The 21,956-nt window shown below is 44.0% G+C and overlaps 6 protein-coding genes across 6 annotated transcripts; 2 read left to right on the top strand and 4 right to left on the bottom strand.

Annotated features, from left to right (window-relative positions):
* Positions 1-2,070: 2,070 nt before the first annotated feature.
* On the bottom strand, positions 2,071-5,034 carry LOC4327927 (uncharacterized). Its single transcript, XM_015795363.3, has 5 exons — positions 4,797-5,034; positions 4,568-4,675; positions 3,213-3,380; positions 2,427-2,537; positions 2,071-2,319 (listed from the first exon to the last, which is right to left on the bottom strand). The coding sequence occupies exons 1-5, from the start codon at positions 4,896-4,898 to the stop codon at positions 2,278-2,280; spliced, it is 531 nt and encodes a 176-aa protein (XP_015650849.1). The 5' UTR covers positions 4,899-5,034; the 3' UTR covers positions 2,071-2,277.
* Positions 5,035-5,548: 514 nt separating this feature from the next.
* Positions 5,549-6,297, bottom strand: LOC9266564 (uncharacterized). Its single transcript, XM_015795351.3, has one exon. It carries the CDS (start codon positions 6,198-6,200, stop codon positions 5,721-5,723), a length of 480 nt encoding a protein of 159 aa, XP_015650837.1. The 5' UTR covers positions 6,201-6,297; the 3' UTR covers positions 5,549-5,720.
* Positions 6,298-6,905: 608 nt separating this feature from the next.
* On the bottom strand, positions 6,906-9,090 carry LOC4327928 (uncharacterized protein At5g01610). Its single transcript, XM_015795370.3, has 3 exons — positions 8,851-9,090; positions 7,881-7,935; positions 6,906-7,583 (listed from the first exon to the last, which is right to left on the bottom strand). Exons 1-3 carry the CDS (start codon positions 8,935-8,937, stop codon positions 7,213-7,215), a joined length of 513 nt encoding a protein of 170 aa, XP_015650856.1. The 5' UTR covers positions 8,938-9,090; the 3' UTR covers positions 6,906-7,212.
* A 401-nt stretch (positions 9,091-9,491) lies between these two features.
* On the top strand, positions 9,492-11,173 carry LOC4327929 (protein transport protein Sec61 subunit beta). The gene is made up of 2 exons (XM_015795391.3): positions 9,492-9,588; positions 10,707-11,173. Exon 2 carries the CDS (start codon positions 10,721-10,723, stop codon positions 10,961-10,963), a length of 243 nt encoding a protein of 80 aa, XP_015650877.1. The 5' UTR covers positions 9,492-9,588; positions 10,707-10,720; the 3' UTR covers positions 10,964-11,173.
* Positions 11,174-12,135: 962 nt separating this feature from the next.
* Positions 12,136-13,792, top strand: LOC136351143 (uncharacterized). Its single transcript, XM_066310344.1, has one exon. It carries the CDS (start codon positions 12,427-12,429, stop codon positions 13,390-13,392), a length of 966 nt encoding a protein of 321 aa, XP_066166441.1. The 5' UTR covers positions 12,136-12,426; the 3' UTR covers positions 13,393-13,792.
* Positions 13,793-15,510: 1,718 nt separating this feature from the next.
* Positions 15,511-21,378, bottom strand: LOC4327931 (ELF3-like protein 2). Its single transcript, XM_015795402.3, has 4 exons — positions 20,938-21,378; positions 18,553-19,493; positions 16,830-16,881; positions 15,511-16,698 (listed from the first exon to the last, which is right to left on the bottom strand). The coding sequence occupies exons 1-4, from the start codon at positions 21,181-21,183 to the stop codon at positions 15,709-15,711; spliced, it is 2,229 nt and encodes a 742-aa protein (XP_015650888.1). The 5' UTR covers positions 21,184-21,378; the 3' UTR covers positions 15,511-15,708.
* Between the last annotated feature and the right edge of the window lie 578 nt (positions 21,379-21,956).

The raw sequence follows: 21,956 nt of genomic DNA on the forward strand, positions 1-21,956 counted from the left end.
ATTATCTAAGACTAAAAACAATTGATGTGATATGATTTAATGAGAGAAAAGATAAATAACACTAAGTGAGGATGAACTATATAGGTATATATGGTATTAAAAAATGATGAAGAGATATATTGAAATATTATGTGAATTATGTGGGATAATGATTTAGCATGCTTGCATTTTAAAACTCTAAAATTTAATAAATTATAAAATTATAGATAATATAACATGCCTGCATAATGTTTAAATGTAATAATTGCTACTGGATGATGATGTAACATCTAGTTATTGCATGATGACGTTGGCGTATTTGTATGTTGAGCTTTAATATTTAGTGGGTTATAAGTTTATAGTAAAATAGGATGTGGCCTTTCTCATTAGACAGCAGCAGACAATCCACTTTCAATCTTCCTAGTTGTATTCCAAGAACCAATATATATACATTTGCAAAGTCATATATCAATTTATAACTAATTAACTCATTGTCATCAGCGTCCTGCACACACACGTATAATGTTGGAGACAACTTCGTCGGGCGCCCGATCGAAAGGGGGTAAAATCGGGCGCTAACGTCAGCATGACGTCGGCGCCCGATTTACATGCAAAATTACTTTAAACTGATTTTTCTTTTAAATTACTTATCCAAATCATGATCCGATTGTACCATTAAATTCGTTGCAATTAAATCTTCAAAACAAGACCACACATGGATATATTCCGACGAAAAAATTTTAGCTTATTATTGAATTATTTTTAAATGTTGCACGATGTTCCACTAGGTATATCGAAATTGTTTCACTAATTAGATCGAAAATGTTTTACTCGTTTAAATCGGGTGTTATTTCACCTTATATAAAAACAATGTTTCCGCAAATAGCGAAAGAATGTTTCAGTTCACTGCAACATTAGATCTATACATAGTGAAACATTGTGAGTACACTAGGTGAAATATTTTTCGGTGGAACAAAAAATAAACCAAATTCCCTTAATAGGGGTTTTCCAAAATATGTGGGTTTTTTTTGTTGCAAAAGAGTATTTTAATTCACTACATCATTAGATCTATAAATAGTGAAACATTGTAAATACACTAGGTGAAACATCTTTTGTGAAAAAAGGAAGAGAGAAGTGGATGGGCCCACTAGTGCGCACGTGGGGGGAGAGGGCGCAGGGAAAGCGCCCGATCCGGCTCCCCCTACACCGGGCGACCGAAGGAAAGTATTTTCGTATAATGTTGCTTCAATCAGGTTATTCTCCCAAACGGGAGGCGATCTCTTCGTCCCTGGTATGGCGGCACGAGGACGGAACGCCAACGCCACTAACGCAGACCAAGCTCAACCGCTGCTCCAATTATTAGCCCGGTCGGATTGGGATTCGGTGACATTCCCCCGTGACATTCTCGGTGACATTGAGTCACTGACATGTGGGACCAACATGTGCCTGGACCCACATGTCAGTGATCTCAATGTCACCGAGAATGTCACGGAGGAATGTCACCGAATCCCAGTCCAGCCCGGTCACGGTCAGGACGGACCATGGTGGTCTCCTCTTCACGTGTTTCCGCCCATCGCCTACCAGGTGATGGGGTTGCCTATTGAGACGCTCTCCCTACCTGATGAGTGATGAGGAGACCAGAATGCCCCGCATTCTGATGGTGTAATCGTTGACGAACTTTTGAGGCCAAATAATAAGATTTATGCTGTGCTTAGTATCGAACTAATGGCGAACGTCTTGGGTGTTTCTAACAAACTACGTGCAACGGGCATACCTCTCTAGAGAAGAGTACTGGCAGGGAGACAGAAGATGCTACGAGCTAGATGCATTTTGTTACCCTAACGCGTCTTCTTGTTCTCTCCAGTAGTCCAGTGAGCTTACAACAAGATGATTTGCAGCGTTTTCCAGTGCTGTTCTCGTACGCAGTGTGCTCCTTTTACCATATAAAAGGCACTGGCAGCATTTCCAATTACAATTTGCTATGGCCTGCACAGATGTCAGACATGAGCAAAACATTCAATATCAGACATGAGCAGAACCTTCAACATCAGAGACACGGGTAAAACATTCGATATCAGACATGTGCAAGACTTCACGAAATGATCCAGGTTAATGGAACTGGTAGGGAATAATGGATGGTTCGGTGCCTAACATGTCGCCAAATCCATTGGCATCCCACAGCATCAGCAAAAGGATGTTCCCGAGTTTTGTTCACACATACGAGAGAAAGGTCTCATTTTATAATACGCTTTATACATTCCCAGCTTGTATGATTGAATACCCCAGATGCCGCTGGATCTAGACATATTTAGTCTTCCCACGACTCTCCTGCTTCTTCACCTGTAATCATGCACAGAGATATCAACAATTGAAGTGCACAGTTCCAGCAATCATCTTGACTATTGACTACATGTTTGCAATTGAATGATAGGTGCTTGCTTACTTACCACTCTGAATTCTGACCGCAGCTTGCCCACACCTACAGGGCACTCCCCCTTCTCATCGTAATCAGCAAACTCACCTTCAGAGCAGTCAATGTCAAATGAAGTCCCTTCCAGCTTAAGAAGAGATTGCAGGATGTAAGCACATCATAAATCAAAATAACCAGACAGGGTTTGACATTTGAGGTACAGACAACATTGTCAAAATACTGTATTTTTTGCCAGTTAATGCTTCTATGCCCTCTTAAATATCTTAGAACATTGGTCAAGCACTTATCAGGATCCCAGGCCATATATTATACTCAAATTCTTAAAAGTTTACTTTTCTTATGTACTACATACAGATGAAGAAAGCATGCAATTTATGCGGTACCAAAATGTACATGAAAATTGTTTCTACAAAACGTGTTGCCCATTGTAAGAAAAATCCTATGAATGCATAAACTTCAAGGAATATGCTAAAGAATTATACAAGCAGAACAATAAATTAGAACAAGAGTAAATTGTAAGTAAAAAAACAAAATATACAGAGCAAACTATGTTATAGTTGTACTTAAAGATTTCTTTCTTCATAGGATACAGAAGCATAGTTAAAAAAGTAACAACATGGCTCATGTATGGCATATGAATTCTCCTGAAAAGATTAATTATTTGTTACTGATAAACCTAAAAGATTGGTTTGGTATATGTAAGCAGCTAACAAACAAAATCCTGGGCTCAAATCAAAAGTTTGGTAACAAACAGAAAACTAAAGCACATGATTCTTGCTGTGAAATAAGCCCAAGAACTTACAGATTCAGCCTTCCAGCCATTACCAAAAGCGAAATCAATAGGTTCACAGCCTCTGCAGTCAAAGACCATCAAACAAGTTCTATCTCCTTTTTGGCTCTGCTCCATAGTCAGTGGTGTCCCCTGCCCAGGAATCATCACAATCGATGCATCCCTCCCACAAAGCTTGCACTGAGAGAAAAGGCAAAATATCATATGATGAGCATCTATACAAGGTACAGCTGAACCATGATAAATTGACGACCGAACATCAAATAGTGAGTAGTACTCCCTGCCAATGAATTATCATAAATTGGTCCATCCCTTCTACAAAGCTTACAATGAGAGAAGAAATAAAACATACATATATAAGGTACAGCAGTACATCACAACGGTATGATAACAACTGTCAACCAACAAAGATGAACACCACGAAATTATAAAACTAACTTTCGTTGATCACACATAGGTTCCCTCTGTTATGGACTTCTCATTCTAACAGTCTAGAGCTTTCATGCAATAAACAAAGATATTGTGCTGTTGAGAAAACGTTGTTTTCAAACAGACATAGGACACACAAGGTTCAGGACCAGTCATTACAAATGCAGGGAGTTACACAGCAGATGACAGGAACAACAATATCAGACAACCAAGGTACACAAGAACATTTAAACGTTATCTCAAGCAAAACATCTACATGCTATCTACATCATGGAATCAAAACCATTACAAGGCAACTTGCTTACTTTCTCATAAGCATGCCAATAGAACAAAAGACAACAGGGGTTGTTTTAGAATAATAAAATGTTCCCCAAAGCATTCCAAGGATTCCTTTCAAAAAAAACAAGTACTCCCTCTGTTTTTTTTATATGACGTAATGAACTAACCAACGTCATATATTTAGGGATGGAGGTAGTACTAAAATTGAGTTTTTTTTTTTGGTTTTACAAAATCTCATTGATGCCACCTGAGTTCTCAACAAAAAAGGACAATGTTGCCACCCCATTGGCATAGATAACTTACAAGGTCTCCACCAAGTTCACACAAATAACAGGATCCCTGGCCATCCAAAACGAATCCTAAAAGATAAAAACTTCAGATACGAGTATATGACCCTCCACTCCCTAGCCTAATCCCCATACTAATACAAGTCAGACGACTGCAACCAAGCCATCCCATAATTTTCCCCTCAAGGCCTCAACTCAAACGCTACTAGTTCCTGAAACCCTATAAGCACTAACAAGCCGCTCGATGTAGTAAGCCGAACAAACAAACAGCCCCATATATCATCAGCCACTAGAACAAAAGGTTATGAAATTTGCTCCCCACACACAGATTCAGGGCTACGGTACGAGAGGACGCGTGCTATGACACAATACCTTCTGGACAAGGTTAGCGGTGCTGCGTCCGTTGGGCAGGTCGACGACCTCGCCGAGGGAGACGCAGGTTGCCTTGGCGCTGACCTCCCCGCAGTTCTCGCACCGCAGCTGCGATCCACCACAACAACAGAGGCGCCAACACCACCAATCAGCACCACCCCCAACCAAATCGAGAGAGATCAAAGGGAGGAGGAGGAGGAGAGAGAGAGGAGCGATCGAGCACCCGGACCTTGAAGTAGTAGGGGTAGGTCGGGTCGTCGCAGCCGTAGCGGGGCTGCAGGTTGGTGAGGTTGTCCAGGTCCGCCCACCAGTACAGCGCGTAGTACACCATCTCCCCCCTCCGGCCGCCGCCGCCGCCTTCTTCCTCGCTAGGGTTAGGGTTAGGGTTCTGGACCCCGGTCGGTCGCCGACGAAGTCGAGAAATCGGGGGCTCGCTTCCGGTGGATTCGCGAATGGAGAACGGAGTCGCGGCGGTAGTGCGTAGAGAGAGGAATATGTCGTGTTGTTGCGACTTGCCAGGGACACGGCGTTTCAAGGGTTTTTACAAGAATGCCCCTGGATTTGGCGGTGCGATAGATGGTGTGGCGGTGCGATAGATGGTGTTCCATGGATTTTTTTTCGAGGGTAATTTGGTTATATGAATGGACCCAGTGGACGTCTGGACGAGATGGGGTTCGGGAATTGGATTCGCTGGGATTTCCTTCCAAGGCTTTGCGTTCGGAGAACGAATTCTTTTGCTGAAATATGATGAATTTGCTCAGAGCTATTCGAAAATTTGAATGAGTGAATTGGTAACTAGTGTGGTTTTTTATCAACTGAGATTAAGCTCAACTTTGGCTTTGATCAAAGCTCGAATAAAATAGCCTGATGAGCTCGATTTGACCTGGGGAAGTGGCACTTTTTGTCTGTGATCCTTTTACTTCCAACATTATCAAAAAAATCAGTTCGTGAAATTAAGGAAAGCAACATGACATACTTCAGTTCAGTAAGAAAATCAAGATTGCAGTAAGTACTTACTCCATACAACAACAAGAACACACAAATGTCACCCCGAATGATTTGTCCACAAATTTCCCAAGAAGCAGCAGCATCTCAGCCTGCATCTAAGCAAGACACAAGAAATTTGCAGCAAGCAGCTAATGAATTCCTCCTCCTAGTGGGGATGGCCGGCGCCGGCGCGGAGGGAGCGGAGGCGGTCGAGCCACTGGTCCTCGGGGACGCTGCCGGCCCACGGAGGCGGCGCGCCGGGGAACTCCACGCCGCGCATCGCGTCCACGATCCGCGCCGCGGCGCCCGCGGGGAGCGGGGCGCGGCGGCGCCGCTCGTCCTCCGAGAACGCACGGGCCGCCTCCTCCCCAAGCCCCAGGCCTTCCTCCTCCTCCGCCACCGTATCCTCCCCGTCCGCGCCCTCGCAGTGGTCGTCATCGCCGCCGGAGTCGAGATCCAGCTCGGAGACGCCGTTCCCGATGGAGCCGAGGCGGTGGTGGGGCGCCGGGTCGGGATCTGTGTCGGTGTCGGAGTCGGTGGCGGCGGCGGAGATGGGGCGGTAGTCGGCCTCGGGGTCCGAGGCGGAGGAGGAGTGGTCAGGGAGGTCGGTGGAGGCCGGGAGGTGGCCGTTCCCGGGGATGGACATGGCCGCCGCCGCCGCCGCCCGGCGATGAGGAAAGAAAGCGTAGGAAGGCAAGGGTGAAGTAGTGGAGATAACGTTTCTCGACGACAGCAACAAATTTGTGCACGAAGCCCAATCTTCTACCCTGTTGTAGTCGAGTGTAATGCCATTTGGGCCGTAAGCCCTTTTACGCCGGATTAACATCAAGTCAAACCTTTGTCTACGATTTCCATTTTCTTTTACAACAAAGTACAAACGTGCACATATTCATCCATATGAACACACATTCTTTTTTCTAAGGGAATGAACACACATCTTAACTCCTACGATTTTCATATATCTAATCTAAATATTTAAAAATATATAGATTTTTTTAAAAAAATGGAACTTATTTTAGAGTTGTTAAAACATAACAATTTATTGTGATTTTCAATTGTTTTGTGATAAAATTAGTTAACAACATTACAATTTGAAGATCCCATCAACATTTTTGTTACTAGTTTATGCTTTTCCTTCTTTTTTTTTGTGTGTGTGTGCATCCTCCTGGGAGAACATTAACCTTCATTCTGTATTCGTAGAATTTTCAGCAATCTACATGGATACCATGATCTCATCCACAATTTTTACGAAGAGGATTCAATAACCAAGACCATTAAATTGAGCAGTGAAATATAACGTAACAGAAGATATCACCATAAACATTTAAGTCGTCATGCAGGTGAAAATGAATGATGCAAAAGATGAGCTCATGATCTTTTTCCTATCAATTTCAAATCGCCTTTCAATCCAACATAGCTGCCCTACAAGGGTTTGCTTAATTTGCAGATATGTTTCCTTTACACAATAAACAAAGAAATACACCTGATCGATAAAAAACACAACGAACAGCCCAGCACAGCAGCACTCCTGTACAATTGGAAACCGCAGGAGAGGAGCAAGCGCTGCTGATTACACAACAATCTTCACTCACACACACACACTCAACTCACACAGTCAGCATCTCCACACAAACCAAGCAAATCTAACCCAAATCAATCTAGAACTTGTCTATGCCGACGCCATCCCTGACGACCTCGTAGGCGTCGCGATTCCTGGCCTTGTTCATGCCGGCGGCGAAGTGCACCTTGGTGGCCTCGGTCCTGACGGCCATCACCTTGGTCCAGATGAGGATCTTGGTCTTGAGGCCCTCGACCTCCGACAGCTTCCCCTTCTCCAGGTAGCCCGTCACGGTGGTGGAGAAGCGGAGCACGGAGGAGTCCTTGTAGCCGACCTCGCAGGCCGACGAGATGTACACCGTCAGCTTCTTCGTCTCCTCGTTGAACTCGTAGTTGGTCGCGTCCTGCGGGAAGAGACCCACTGGGAGGTCGTACTCCTTGAGGAACTCCGGCAATGGCTTCTGCATCTTCCCTGAACACAGTGAGGTGTTTTTGCTGACATTAGTGTGAAAAAAACGATGGTTGAAATTTTTTTGCTTTTACTAAATTGATATGCCAATGTTCATCAAGACATGCAGTTTGGAACTTGAAAGTTCAGAAGAAACGGCTTGCTCCTATGCAGATTACATTGCCACTAGAAAAATAACGGTTCAGAGTGGAATATTTGCTCTCTGCACATTTAAAATGTACATGTGTTTATGGAGAACACAAAGTACTTAAAGTTTGTACTACTATTACCGGCATGGCCAATATAAAGATATCTCCTTACCTTTGATCTTGTTGACCATCCATTTGGCACCATCTCCAATGCTGCTAGAGATTGACTGAAATTTTACATATAGTCAGAACACAAGCTACAAAAAGAAAATGTTCTATTACTTGGAAGTTGGAAGCATTACAATCACATCATATAATGCAGCATGAATGTCTATAAGATACCCATTTTTGCAATATCCTGCTGTTACAAATTCATGATCAATGTCCACATGCACAAGACCATCTCACAATCCTGATTGTCAATACAGAAAAATACATGGCCTAATTGCTGTTCAACTACCAAGTCACCAATCCCACAACCTCAGCCAACGTTGTCATATTCACCTCCCTGTTGTAGCACTGCACTTTCTCCTTCCTTAACTACACTATATCCCCACAACTATCAGCACCTAAATGTACTACCTCCTGAAAATCATTGTGCAACTAATGGCACCTAAATTATCACGTATAAATAGCCTCCAGTCTCTTTATGAAACTTTATATCAGTTGATCATTTTCACCCTAGATGGATGTGGCTTCAAGCAAATCAAGTTCTCCCAATGTATAATGTTAATTTATAATTTCACCGAATCCATATATCATTACAAAAGCCACCTTACGATATGTGTGCAGCACGTTCTGTAATAGATTCCTGACCAAATCAATTTGCTCTACCAGAACAATCATCTCGTTTAAATTCAAGTAACAATTTCGGTAAGGATAATCTTCGGCAGGCTGCGAGACTATCGACAAAGTGAATTCGTAAGATCCAACAACAGCAACAAACTAACGAAAAATTTATCCTTGGAAAAATCGAACAGCCCAAAAAATTACCAATAACAGGAGACCACGATCCAGGTTAGAATGAACAAAACGTGATTAAGAAGAGGGAACTATCGATCGTGCAATGCGACGACTCCAATCAGATGAGAAAACAAAAGCATTCGAAAGAAAGGATCGAAAGGGATAGAAAGGTTGCTGACATTGATATCGTCGCCGATGTTGTTGATCTCCTTGCCGGCATTCTGCTTGAACCAGTACCCGCCCACTTTCCCCATGATCTGATCCATCTCCCCTCGATCTCCAGTTCTCCACCGATCTCAACTTCTTCTAACCTTCCCCTCTCCTAGAACAAAAATCCAAATCTCAAAATTTTCCAACAAATTTCCTTCGCTGTTCGAATGGATTTTGGAGTTTTAATTTGGACCCCTCCCCTCCCGTCCGTCTTTGCTCTTATCGTCATTGGCAATTTTTAGAGGGAGGCACGCCCTTCGTGGTGGGACCCACGTCGGCTGACGTGGACTGCGTCCGTAGAGCGGATAAAAGGGCCGAAACCCGGTCCACGAGTCCACAGATGTTGGGCCAAAAGGTCCAGCCCATGACTGTGCATAACCGCATAACCGTTGCCACGTCACAGTGCCACGCCGCACGCGGTGACGCCACCCGTTTCACACCAGGCCGCGCGATCGGGACCCGGCAACGAATCGGACGGCTCAGATCGACGCGCGGAGACGCGCTCCGGCCAATCAGATCGCGCCGACCACGTCACTTGATATCGGATCTTGAACGGAACCCGTTAATCCAGCCAGTTGGGTAGATATCAGCGCGCGGGTTCAGACGCGGAGAGAATTCTGAATTCCGCACTCAGATTTTCGGGCGAGAAGACGAGTGACCAAGTTGGGACGGGAGCACGAGCGATTGGCGCAGGGCAGATTCATCAGGTGCGCGCGAAAATCATCCTCTTTTCGCCATCTCTCCGATTAGCCTGCTTTGATTCCGTACGCGTTCATGTTGAATCGATGTCTTAGATCGGGCTTGTTTGGTTTGGCCGATTTAGAATTCTGGGATGGGTACCGCTTCTGTTCCAGATCTTGCTGTTCAGAATTCAGATTGGCTGCGGGGGGTTTGATGTGATGTTAGGATGTGTCATGAAGGGAAATCGAATTGTTTTATCGAAGTATTTCTGTTGTAGTTCTAGTGCTTTGTCAGGATCTGGGAATGGATCTGAATTCTTGATAAGATGTTCGTGTGTTACCTCATATATCGCGTGTCACTCATGATCTTCTCTGCGGATTTTTGTGGGGGATCATTTTGTCCGTACCAACATATTTGCTCAAAATTCTATTACGAAATCTCTCCTCCATGTTGTTTGTTCATATTCCAGCGTAAGAAATTGGTTTCATGTAGCGTAGCTTGTGTTGCAGCAATGAATATGCTGCCATCCCTGTACATACACAGACACTATACTTGTTTTACAGTTCTTACACTTGGGCAGCATCATGTCAATGGGTGTTTGGCCAAGCCCAGGACAGCCCCAAAATTTTTCAGCAGAATTCTGGGACTAGTTGTCATTTTTTCTTTTTCTGTGGTAAATTTAACTTAAGCTTGTTTAGTTATAGTTATGCAGCATCCAGGAGCAGTTAGTTTGATAGATTATGAATGTATATAGGCATGAGCAACAGCAACCATTTCTTTTTTATATTTTTATTAGCACTCAAATGTGACAACTAAAACTTCACTGGTATTGGTGTAGTACTATCATACACTTCCAAGATGTGTACCTTATTCTGCCTTCTGACATATTCCACATTGAAGAAACTTCTGTGCTTCTTATTTTGCCTTTTGACATATTCCACATTGAAGAAACTTCTGTGCTTATAAAATAGTCACTTCCAAAATGCTGTGTGACAGCATAAACCGTATCTTCCAAAATGATAGACATATTTTAACACTTCCTATGTATATGCAATACGACTTTGGATGAAACTCTGTTGTTCTGTTGGTTTTCTGTAATATTAGTGCTGCAAACCTTACATTTGAAACTCATATTATCATGCAGAGGGATAAAGCAAGATGGTGGCCAATGGAGATGCCCCGGCTAGAGGGAGTGCAGCAGCTGCTGCAAGCTTGCGCAGGCGTAGAACCACCAGCAGTGGCACTGGTGGAGGCGGTGCCAGCACAATGCTCCAGTTCTACACCGATGAGGCTGCTGGGCGCAAGATGTCCCCGAACTCAGTCCTCATCATGAGCATTGGGTTCATTGCCGTCGTTGCTCTTCTGCATGTTTTCGGCAAGCTTTACCGCACCTCCGCCTAGGCTGTCATTATCATACCCGCATGCGAAATTTGTCAACAGAGGAACCCGTAGCCTAATGGAATAGCAAATGACTATCAGAGTATGAAAAATTTTGCTGTTACCATCATACCATGGAATCTTATATAGTACCTTACAATACTAACCTGTTGTGGTTCTGTCCTTACAAGTCGTTTTTGGTCATTGCTAATAGTTAAGTCTTATGTTAGTTTCTGTAGTTCTGTCATATTTCTGCTCTTATCTTTATCAGTCCTTTTCTTACCTGTGGCCATCTCCCCTTATCTCTGAAGTTGGGGCACTTGATCCTTTTGTTTATATCTCTATATGTTAAGGATCTGAAGCCCAACACTACAATGCAGTATGTGTTTGTTGTTTGAAAGACAGTTGGATTGACATGACATTCTACCAGTGGGATGTTTGAATAAATTCAAATACTGAATACAGAATACCCCAAGTTTTTTCTTGATATAAGGATGTTTGCATTTGCTGATTGGTGTTGGTTGGTACGCTGGTTGGTGACCATGCAGTTGTAGATTGCACCTGAAAATGCTGGAAGCTGAACCTGACAAAAAGGTTGGCAAATGCGCAAAAATGAGGCTATTGTTCTACTAGAATTTCAGACGAGTTTTTTACAGAAAGGTTGTTGGCTTCCACTTCTGTCTTCCTTGCTGGATTTGTGATCTTGAATTTCAACCGTGAAATTCATCTTCTGTGAAGACGGTCCCCCCTTCTGAAATGCAAGCTATCTGTTTGGAAGACTTGGATAACACAGGAATTCAGAGAAAACCCGCCCTCCATTGTATATCTCGTAGTGTATTCCGCCAGAGGTAACCATTCTATTCCACTACAAATCATCGGCCAAAATTACCCGCGTGGCATTAGAGTCATGGATGCATAATATTTATCAATTAGGATTCAAATTCGGTTGCACAGTAGAGTGGGGTGTGCATATAATATTCATCAATTAGGATTCAAGTTCAGTTGCACTTGTAATGAGAATTTACAGAGTTTCAGGGATTCACCCATCTTTCGTTTAATCAAAACAGAAAAATGAACACGGAGTACACCGTTAACATTTGGTCCCTCAAAACGATTCCACTGTACTGAGAAAATGAGAAGCAACTGAAAGAAGGGAGCGAAACAAACCCAGCAAAACCCATTTCTAACCACACCACGGTCACCTGCCACGCCTTCCAGAACCCGCCTCTCCTCCCGCCGCGCGCGGGCTCCAACCCGATCTCACCGCAAATCGAACGCTCCACATTGAGCCACGTACACCGCCTCCTTCTGCTACAAAAACCCCAACCCACGCACCACCACCACCATTTCCACGCCCCTCTCTCCATTCCCCCACCTTTTCCAGCTTCTCGTCGCAATCGCAACCGCCTCCCAAATCACACAAACCCCAAGGCCAAAACCCTCGCCTCCACCACCACCACCACCGCCGCCGCCGCCGCCGCGCCGCCATGAAGGGCCCCGTGGAGGTCACCTTCCTGGACGGCGACGACGACAGCGACGACGACGACCGGTGGTACTACAGCCCCAGGAGGGAGGCCGTCCTCTGCATCGGCGACGACCTCGCCCTCGTCGACGTCACCTTCCCCGTGGACGACATGGACACCAACCCGTGGTTCCGGGGGATCGCGCAGCTGTGCCGCGGCCACCGCCTCCGCGCCCCGCTCGTCGTCGGCCTCGTCGCGCTCCGCGGCCGCGCGCCGCCCTACAACTGGTGCCCGTGGGACGCGAGCGGCGTGCGCGGCCACCCGCGGGACCCCCGCAACCCCATCCGCTGCATCGCGATCTGCGTCGGCGGCTCCCACGCCCTCGTCTACCAGCCCTGCTGCGACCGCGGCAGCTCCAAGTACACCGGCGGCGTGCTGCCTTTCAGCGAGGGAGGCTGCAAGATGGCGCGGCTCCGCGCGTTCCTGCGCGACAGGCGCGTCACGGTGGCCTGCGTCGGCGCGCGCGAGGCGGCGGAGAAGCTCGCGGAGGAGTGGGAGGTGGACGTGGCGCGGCCGGTGGAGCTCACGGATCTGTTCGCGCGCGCGTTCGGCAAGGTGGCCGGGGTGGACACGGTGAAGCCGCCCAAGGAGCCGGAGCCGGATAGGCGGTGGATGACCACGTCGGCGCTCCTGAGGGCGGAGGCCAAGGCGGAGGCGGAGGCGGCCAAGGAGAACCACTACAGCTACAGCAAGCGCGGGAAGCGGCCGGCGGCGGAGGTGGTGAAGGGGCTGAGCATGGAGCGCATGGCGCACGTGGCGCTCGGCCCGGAGATGCGGCTGGCGCCATGGCCGGAGAAGGCGGCCGACGCGGACTGGGGCAGCTGCTACCTGGAGAAGAGCGACTGGAAGTACGCGGCGCGCGACGCCTACCTCTGCTTGGAGATCGCCGCCGTCTGCCTCCAGAAGCTCGGCGCGCCCGTCGGTAACTGATCCTCTCTCCCCTCTCCGGCGAGCCTACCATTTGTCGTGTTCGTCACTAGAATGATCGTGGTGGTGGTCACGAATCTGATCGATCTTGCATGCTTACGAGCGATGATTAGTCAGGTCAGGTCTAAGTGATGGGTTTAGTGTAGTTAATCGTTGGATTACAGGATTAGTGCTAATGCAGATACGGTATATGCCTCAGTCAGTATGTCGTAATGGAATAATCTCTAGTAGTGTCGTGGTATTATGGTAAGTAGGTGTTGATGGGAGCTTGTTGCATGGTGACGGTATTACTTGGATCATCGGATTGCGGACTTGAGAAAATTGAGATGTGTGGTTTGGTTTCTGACTGTTTGGGACTATTTGATGATTTTACCTGTTCGTTCTCCGGCTTACAGTAGTACTATATGCTTTTGGCTTATGGTTTGGTTGATACTCTTGATAATGCGCATGTTTAGCACAACCTTTTCTCGGTTGGTATATTACAACATGTCAAAAAAGAATTGTTTGTGTTCATGCATGCACGAGAATACCAGATGGCAGATTGTGTGCGTATGTGGTCAGGCGATGGCTCCGCCGAGCTTTGTGAAGCTACCTGGACGTGACGTGAGTAGGTGGAAACATTGGAAGTATATACTCCCTCCGTCCAAGGCAAACCGTGGGTTTGCGTGCCAACGTTTGACTGTCCGTCTTATATAAAATTTTTTTATAATTAGTATTTTTATTATTGTTAGATGATAAAATATGATGAATACTTTATGCGTGACTTATCTTTTTAATTTTTTTCATAATTTTTTTAAATAAGACCGACGGTCAAATATTGGACACGGAAACCAGTGTTTGTCTTTTTTTTGTTGGGACAGAGGGAGTATACCGCATTTCTTGTCCCAGGAACACCGGAACAATCTTGTCCCTTCTTTATTAGCGGAGCAAACTTGTAATCAGTGTTTGCAAATGAAACAGATAAAATAGCGGTGTCTTTTCCCCAGCTCATTAGCTTCTGCTATTCTCTGCTTAACCGGCAAGCCAATCAGCCATGGTTCTACATAGCGTTCACATATACTCCCTCCATCCCAAAAAAAAGGCAAACTATGGGTTTCCGTGTCCAACTTTGACTGTCCGTCTTATATGAAATTTTTTTATAATTCGTATTTTTATTGTTGCTAGATGATAAAACATGATTAATATTTTATGCGTGACTTGTCTTTTTAATTTTTTTTCGTAACTTTTTCAAATAAGACGAATGGTTAAACATTGGGCACGAAAACCAGGTTTGTCTTTTTTGGGTACAGAGGGAGTAGGTGTCATCCCTATATATAACAAAAAACAATCTCGCATGCGGATGGAACATGCCCCTTTTTTTAGCCTTGTAAAACATGACCGCGAGATATAACATGTGGAATAGAGAGCGATGAGAGCATATCACATATTTATATATATATATGTTAATGTCACATATAAATATGTTAATAAATTTAGATACATAATTACATATGGGTAGCATATAACTGAGTATCCCACTACATAGTGTGGCGAACAAACACGAGACGGAGCAATCCATTGGTTAACTTTATATAATATAGGCTATGTTTGGTAAGCAAACAAACTCTAGGGTAACTTAACCTAATTTTTCTTTAAAATGAACGTAAACTAGTGTACTTGTCCCGCATGCCTAACTTTTCAGGCTTGTTTGCATTTGCATGCATGCAGCTTGGAGCTTGCTCATGTAATCAAGCTCAAGGAATACAAATGTTCTCCAGCGACAAAATGATCTTGCCACTTCCAAGAAAATCAGGTTACCTACTCGCTACACAAGCCTGTTAAGACAATTCCATATTCCTAAAACAAGATAATTTCGTCTCAAAATATAAGTGGGAAAACCTGTCTCGATTAAGAGAGAAATCTGCTCCCTGTCACAAATACCAGTCGTTTTGGAAAAAGCATCCAATCAAACTATTGAAGCTTTGGGGTCAACATCTTTTTAAATATATAAATTTGATACATGAAAATCATACATGTCGATTTTGCATCAAAAAGCACTTTCCTAGTATAACACATTGAGCGAGTTCTATTAAGTATTTTACATTGTATATTAGTGATCAAAGTTGTATTTGAGAGAACATATTGATGCCCAAAATGAAGTCTATTTGCGACTTTGAGGGACTACAAGTATGTACAGTAAACATAAGATCAATCATAGCATCCAATCTACTTCTAATAAATGGTCAAGACAAAAAAAGCGCTTACCATAATCTGGCAAAACTCTTCTCTACATTTACAAGCAGTCAAATGCCATCCAGCATATAAGTGCCAGTTTCCCAGCTACGAGTCATCTTGTTGCCTTTCCATCTGTATTGACCGGAAAATCCGTGCTGCTGACTCTGAAGCTGTTTGTGAATTATTATGCGGAATGACCCTAATAACATTGGTCTGGTTGTCCCGGCTGCCAGATGAGGGCTGAGGCTGTGTGTTCTGAGCTGATGCTGTAGGGAAGGCGGACACAGGACCACTTCCACCGCATTGGAGCCTGTCAAAAGGACTGCTAGCGCTGCTGGCTTGCGCCTCACTATCTCTTGAGGCATGAAATCTCCAAATGCCACTTGGATGTGACATGTTGCATGACATCCGAGAGTGTTGCTCCAAGTTCCCATAAGGCTGTGGCATAGAAGGATGCCTGCCTTGTTCTACTGCAGATGCTAGTGCAACTGGGTTCATCACTGGTACACTGAAAGGCGGGAAGTAGTTCATAGGCATGGTAGGAGTGCCAGGAGCACCCATATGTTGTGGTTGATGAGGTATAGGAACACCATATGCTGAATTCATGAAATCTCCAGTTGTCGATGGGAGCCTCAGGGGAGTACAATTGGCATAAAATGGGGCCAATATGCTTCCGGCTGGAGGACATGGGCCAGAATAAGGCTTATAGACAAGCCCTTCTGAAGGAGACATGACAGGGATAAGCCACTGATTCTGCGGTGGTTGTAGTTGAACCCCACAGTTATTCTGTCTGTTATCAGAAGCAACGGGCGTAGCTCGAAGATTGCTTTTTGATGCACCGATTTTTGCAGTTTGATCATGATGACCACTGACAGGTGCAGTATCACGAGGAGAGGGTGGGTTCTCTTCAGAATTTTCTTTCGATAATTCTGGTTCCTGTAGACTTGGCTGCACATCATCATTGGTTGCAACTAACACAGGCTGAGCTTTCAAGTTCTCTTCCGCCATTTTTTTCTTGCTAGCTAACAAGGCATTGCCAAGGCAAGGATCACCTTCAATAAGTACATGTGGCGATGCTGCAATCAACTTCTGCACCTGTTTGTAAGTCAAATACAAATTTTGGTTATTTTCATACTCTACACCAAATTCTATCCATGAACTAACCTGCTTATGAGTGACAAAAAAGAAGAGAACTTATATCTTTTTGATGTAGAGTGTAGACTCACTTTTACCAACTTATGCAGCTCAAAAACTTGGGCAGCAAAAACCCTCTGTTGACTGCATAGAGTTCAAAGAAGATTTTGAGTGTAAACCGAGAAACAAAACTATGCAATGATTTGGTAAAGCAATATTCATTGCATCAATTTAATAGTAACACCTTTACAATTGTTATGGGCAAACACCACTTAGAGGGTGACAGGGTAGCATTGACTTGGTTGGTATGAGAGGAGACTATAGGTTGGAATGAAAAACTTGTGGGAGAGAGGCCAGATTGATTCATCTACATTGCTTAATTTCTAATGGCTATGTGCTAATTTTTTATTGGAATGACTACTGCAAAGAGAATCTCTCTCTCTAAGATTAGCTCCTCTAATACCTAGGAGATATGTACAAAGAGGAAACCCCAACTAATAAGGAAACAAACTATTCTTATCTCAAATTTCCAACTAATAGCAAACCAGCAGGTCCACATGAATACTATCCCTGCACATAACAATATTTTTCAATAAAATTGTGCCTTTCTACTTCACTGAAAGGAAAAGAAAATTGAAACCATTGTACATCTGTAAAAGAGAACATTTCAAGAGCACAGCTGTACAGTACAACAAAAGGCATGGACAAACAGATTGACCTAGTTGACAAAAGAGGTTGGTGTTTCTGACATGGTATCACTTAAGTTTTTTTAACAGGCCTGCATCCTTTCCTGACAATAACTAATCCAGTTACAGCAAATGTGACACCAAATATAAGTATTCATATCTTAGAATCAATAAACATGCTGATTTGTAAGCTCAATATATTTGGCATAAGTTAGGTTTATGTTCAGCTCTTGTTTGATGGCTAAAGTATCGATGTCAGAAAATTAGGTAAGTGAGCATAGCTTGCATGCTCAAGACGGAGTGCCATGCATGGTCTTTTAAATATCGTCAGGAGCTCATATATTTTGCTCACATACCAGAAAAAACAAAAAATAATGAGATAGTTTGTCTTCATTTTTTTTCCCTCTTAAGACGATTACAATCAACTGTAAGCTAAGAACAAATGACTGTAAAGCAAGGAAACAGAACATGGACATTTTGTTCATGAATGCTACACAAACTAAATTGTAACTACTAATGTCAAGTTTAAGCAGGCTAGAATAAAGCTCCGTTCGACTCATCTTAAAAATCGAACAAGCTCAAACAGTTTCAAACCAAATATAAACAACGAACCACCGTATGATTACCTTTCTAAACCTTTCAAATTTGCATATCAATTTGGGAACAAGAACTACATAAATAAATAGAATTATAAAGAAACAATCAAAATGACATTATGATAGCAACCGAGCTCGCTTAAATCCTTGGATACTGAATGTTGACGTCGCGAAAGTTAGTTAATTAGTTTTTTTTTTTTCTTTTTTCTTTTTTTTTTTTTTTTTTGCGATAGTTTAAGTTAGTTATCTGAAATCTACATGTTTGCAGAAACAAGGCTAGAAAGATATGACCTCGACTCACACTCATCTTTTACAGTCAAACTACAAAATACACCCAAACTCATCTCATTTGTATTTTAGTTGATCTTGAGTTGAGGTAAAAAGCAAGTTGATTGAGCAGCTCATGAGCCTAGTAGCCTACAGCTATTCTTGCAGCCCTATACTTACTATAGAAGAATCAGTATATCATTATATTTTGCTTTCATCAATGATATACTTAATACAATCAAATTATTCTAGTGTAGTACACTTACTTTATGATAGCCCGCCTTGCTTTCCAAAAATGCTTTGCACCAATGGCACCAACAATTTCATCTGGAGAAATCTCCCAAGCAGTTATACACTCCACTGAGGAATCAGACAAATCATCAATTTTCTCTGCATTATCCTGTGCTTCCAACCTTTTTCTCTTTGTACCAGCTTCCTTTAAGCCTCCTTGAGGTAAATTACAATGCCCATTGGTATTTTCAATACCAGGAGATGGTTTAGCGGATATTGTATTTCTTCTCACTGGAGGGTTCTGAAATTTCACGGAACTCCCGTTTCTACTTGTCGCTTGATGCTCGCTGTTTTCCAAATGTGGCTCATCCAAATCATTTATAGTGCCTGTCTTAGGACATACTTTAGCATGTTTGCTTCCAAACATATCTTTGGATGCCTCAAATGATGAAAAATGTTCAACTTCCACATTTTTCAATGTTTGTGCTGGTCCTGTCTCCTTGTCTTTCTGAGAACCCCTTGATTTCACATCAGAAACATTGATTCTCTCCAAGTTCTTACTAACAGTGTTATAACACTTTGTCGGTGATTTGGACACTGCTGGAGGGCTTTTGTGCGGACTGAGAGCAACAAGGGGTGTTGATTCCTCTTGAACCCCCGCACGCTCTTTAGTAGAATATTGAGGAAATCTGGCACTGAAAACAGAAGGTACAATGAATTCATCATCATCAGCCAATTTCCTTCCCGAAGAACTCTTTATGCCCTTTTCCACCCTTTGCTGTGGGGCACACTCAGCCCTTGATCCTGAACCATATTTATCAATGCCCTTAGGCTGAGTGGATAACATCCCCGAATCTTTTCTTGAACCATTAATCTGTCTGTTGACAGAATTTGAATTCATCTTTTCAACAGACTGGCCAGGTCCATTGGAAGGCACATTGAACGGCTCAAAAAGAGGCATGTCACATCCATATACCTGGAAGCAGAAATTTGTTTCAGTACTTCATTTATTGAATATATATAATTGGAATACGAAGCGTGAATGAGCATGCAGTTCAGTGGTAGAGCACTCGTTACAGGCGCCGCCCACCCTGGGCTCGAATCCTAGGTGCCGCATTTGTGCCCAACTGCCCCCCCCCCCCCCCTCATAAGGTTTAGGTGGCCCCTTCTTTAAAGCTAAGTGAAGGGTCGTCCTTCCCCCTTCATCGAGTTTATTTTTTTTAAAGGAATACTAAGTTACTTCAAGCTATGACTTGGGACATTTGCCACAGGTACAGGTACTTCATGTCTACAACTACCCAATTATAGAAAATTAATTGATTTCTTGTAGGAAGATATTACAGGATTGTCCTCCAGTGTAGTTTTCCCCTCATACAAACTCAAAGAAGATGATAATAGTCAATAATCGATATTTATCACATATGCTTTGAACATCATAACAAAGTAACTTTTGATCATTCCAGTTTACCTGTCAACCGTATATTACAAACACCAGACCTCAGCAAACACAACTTTTACCAAATCTAGTAATAGCAATTCGCAATAGACTATAATATCCAATAGTAGCAGTTAAGCTGAGTTGGCATCTCCTCAGCACACAATTGGTTGAAACTAGAAACATTGTCCTGATGTTTTCCAATCCCAGCCATAGAATTGAAATGTTCCGAAATAAAAGCTTGCGAAGAAGAATTTCCTAAACAATAACTCCTAATACGTGATAATTGGCCAGGCGATCCTAATATAAGAAAGAACTCTGGGTATTGAGTTGCGTTAACTGCCAGTTCACCCAAAAGCAGCTGATGAGAAATGAGAGCCAATTCAATTATAATTTGACCCTACGCTCTCTCCAGGTTTCAGAAGTGGAATAGAACTGGACTGTGATTTTTATTTTGAAAATAATTCAACAAGCCAAGATACAAACTTGAGACCTCTTGGCTTTGATACCATGTCGAGTCGCATGCACCTGGCCACCTGTTAGTTCACCCGAAAGTTTAAGCTAATGTGGAAAGGTAGACAATTCAATTGTACTTCAACATTGAAGAACTCGCATGAATAACATTCTTAGACGGACAGTTGCCCGATTAGTATACTTTTACAAACAGCGGAGTCAGCACACGATTTTACAAGAAGGGATGCCAAACATGTGAGCAAAGTGCACATCAAATGGGTTGTTAGCCATGGAGGAAGAGGCTCAATTATGGAAGTGCACAAGCATATGCTAATCGGTCTATGACTACATATAGAGAGGTATTACTACATACTGACGGCATGTGAATCGGCACATGAATTGAATACGCACGCAACGGAAGGAAGATGATAAGATGTCATTTGTGCCTCGAAATCATCTTCCTAGCTTTAATTCTATCCGATTCACTAGTCACAACCCCACAACAATCGAGCACAAGCGCAGACCCCCTCACCTGGCTCTGGCTCGCCGCCGACGTCGAGCGCGCCAGGCTGCCCCGAGCCGAGGCGAGCGCGCCGCCTCCGCCGCTGAAGCGGTGGGACGGCACGGTGAACTGCTCGTAGAGCGCCATCTTGTTCCTGGGCGGCGCCCGCGGGCCGCCGCCCTTGGCGGCGTCGTTGACGTGGAGCCGCGGGAACAGCGGGCCCATCACCTTCCCCCTCTCCTCCACCTCCTTCCCTCCTCCTCCTCCTCCCCTCATCGCCGCCTCCCCCCGCAGAAACCACCAACCCACCAGCAGCAGGTCGAGGAAAGGAAGGAGAACCCCCTCTCCCGATCGATTCGTAGGCCGCAGGTTGTGGGGGAGGTCAGGTCAGGCCATGGCGGGGCGGAGGAGGAGCGCGAGGCGGGGGGCGGTGTCTGTGGTGGCCATGGAATGGAAGGCGAAGGAAGCTACGGAGGAGGAGAAAGGGGGGGAGATAGTTTGCCCTTTTTGGGGGTGGGTTCTGGATCTGGATGCCAGCAAGGAGAGAGAGAGAGAGAGAGAGAGCGATGCTCCTCCTGCAGTCATGCTCATCCATAGACGGACCCACCGTGAGAGAGAGAGAGGGTGGGGAAAAAAATTGGACAGCTTGAGTGGATGTTACGTTCCATGCACCCACAGATTTGATCGATCCATCGTGGAAATAGCCTGATCAGTCTCCCAGCCGTTTAAGCGGCCGGCCCCTTTTAGGCTTTTGTCTCGTTGTGGTTTCAGTATTCCGACAACCGGTCTAGATGATTATAGGATAAGACCCTATTTATATTCATATACTCCCTCCATCCTATAATATAAGGGATTTTGAGATTATGTTTGTACTGTTTGACCACTTGTCTTATTCAAAAAAAATTTAGAATTATTATTTATTTTTTTGACTTATTTTATTATCTAAAGTATTTTAAGCACAACTTTTCAATTTTTATATTTACACAATTTTTTTGAATAAGAAGAGTGGTCAAACAATGCAAACAAAAACTCAAAATCCCTTATATTAT

Source organism: Oryza sativa, chromosome 1, assembly GCF_034140825.1.
Source record: "Oryza sativa Japonica Group chromosome 1, ASM3414082v1".
Taxonomy (NCBI): Eukaryota; Viridiplantae; Streptophyta; class Magnoliopsida; order Poales; family Poaceae; genus Oryza; species Oryza sativa.

Bases quoted from the DNA above. Each gene is read 5' to 3' on its own strand.
- LOC4327929 (XM_015795391.3), top strand. From the start codon at position 10,721: ATGGTGGCCAATGGAGATGCCCCGGCTAGAGGGAGTGCAGCAGCTGCT.
- LOC9266564 (XM_015795351.3), bottom strand. From the start codon at position 6,200: ATGTCCATCCCCGGGAACGGCCACCTCCCGGCCTCCACCGACCTCCCT.
- LOC4327927 (XM_015795363.3), bottom strand. From the start codon at position 4,898: ATGGTGTACTACGCGCTGTACTGGTGGGCGGACCTGGACAACCTCACC. The intron at 4,676-4,796 runs GTCCGGGTGCTC...GGTGGATCGCAG, and splicing joins CCTACCCCTACTACTTCAAG to CTGCGGTGCGAGAACTGCGG. The intron at 2,320-2,426 runs GTAAGTAAGCAA...GCATGATTACAG, and splicing joins TGCGGTCAGAATTCAGAGTG to GTGAAGAAGCAGGAGAGTCG.
- LOC4327931 (XM_015795402.3), bottom strand. From the start codon at position 21,183: ATGAGGGGAGGAGGAGGAGGAGGGAAGGAGGTGGAGGAGAGGGGGAAG. The intron at 19,494-20,937 runs GTGAGGGGGTCT...TTCTGCTTCCAG, and splicing joins CGGCGGCGAGCCAGAGCCAG to GTATATGGATGTGACATGCC. The intron at 16,699-16,829 runs GTGAGTCTACAC...ACTTACAAACAG, and splicing joins AGCTGCATAAGTTGGTAAAA to GTGCAGAAGTTGATTGCAGC.
- LOC4327928 (XM_015795370.3), bottom strand. From the start codon at position 8,937: ATGGATCAGATCATGGGGAAAGTGGGCGGGTACTGGTTCAAGCAGAAT. The intron at 7,936-8,850 runs GTCAGCAACCTT...GTAAAATTTCAG, and splicing joins ACATCGGCGACGATATCAAT to TCAATCTCTAGCAGCATTGG. The intron at 7,584-7,880 runs GTAAGGAGATAT...CACTGTGTTCAG, and splicing joins GATGGTCAACAAGATCAAAG to GGAAGATGCAGAAGCCATTG.
- LOC136351143 (XM_066310344.1), top strand. From the start codon at position 12,427: ATGAAGGGCCCCGTGGAGGTCACCTTCCTGGACGGCGACGACGACAGC.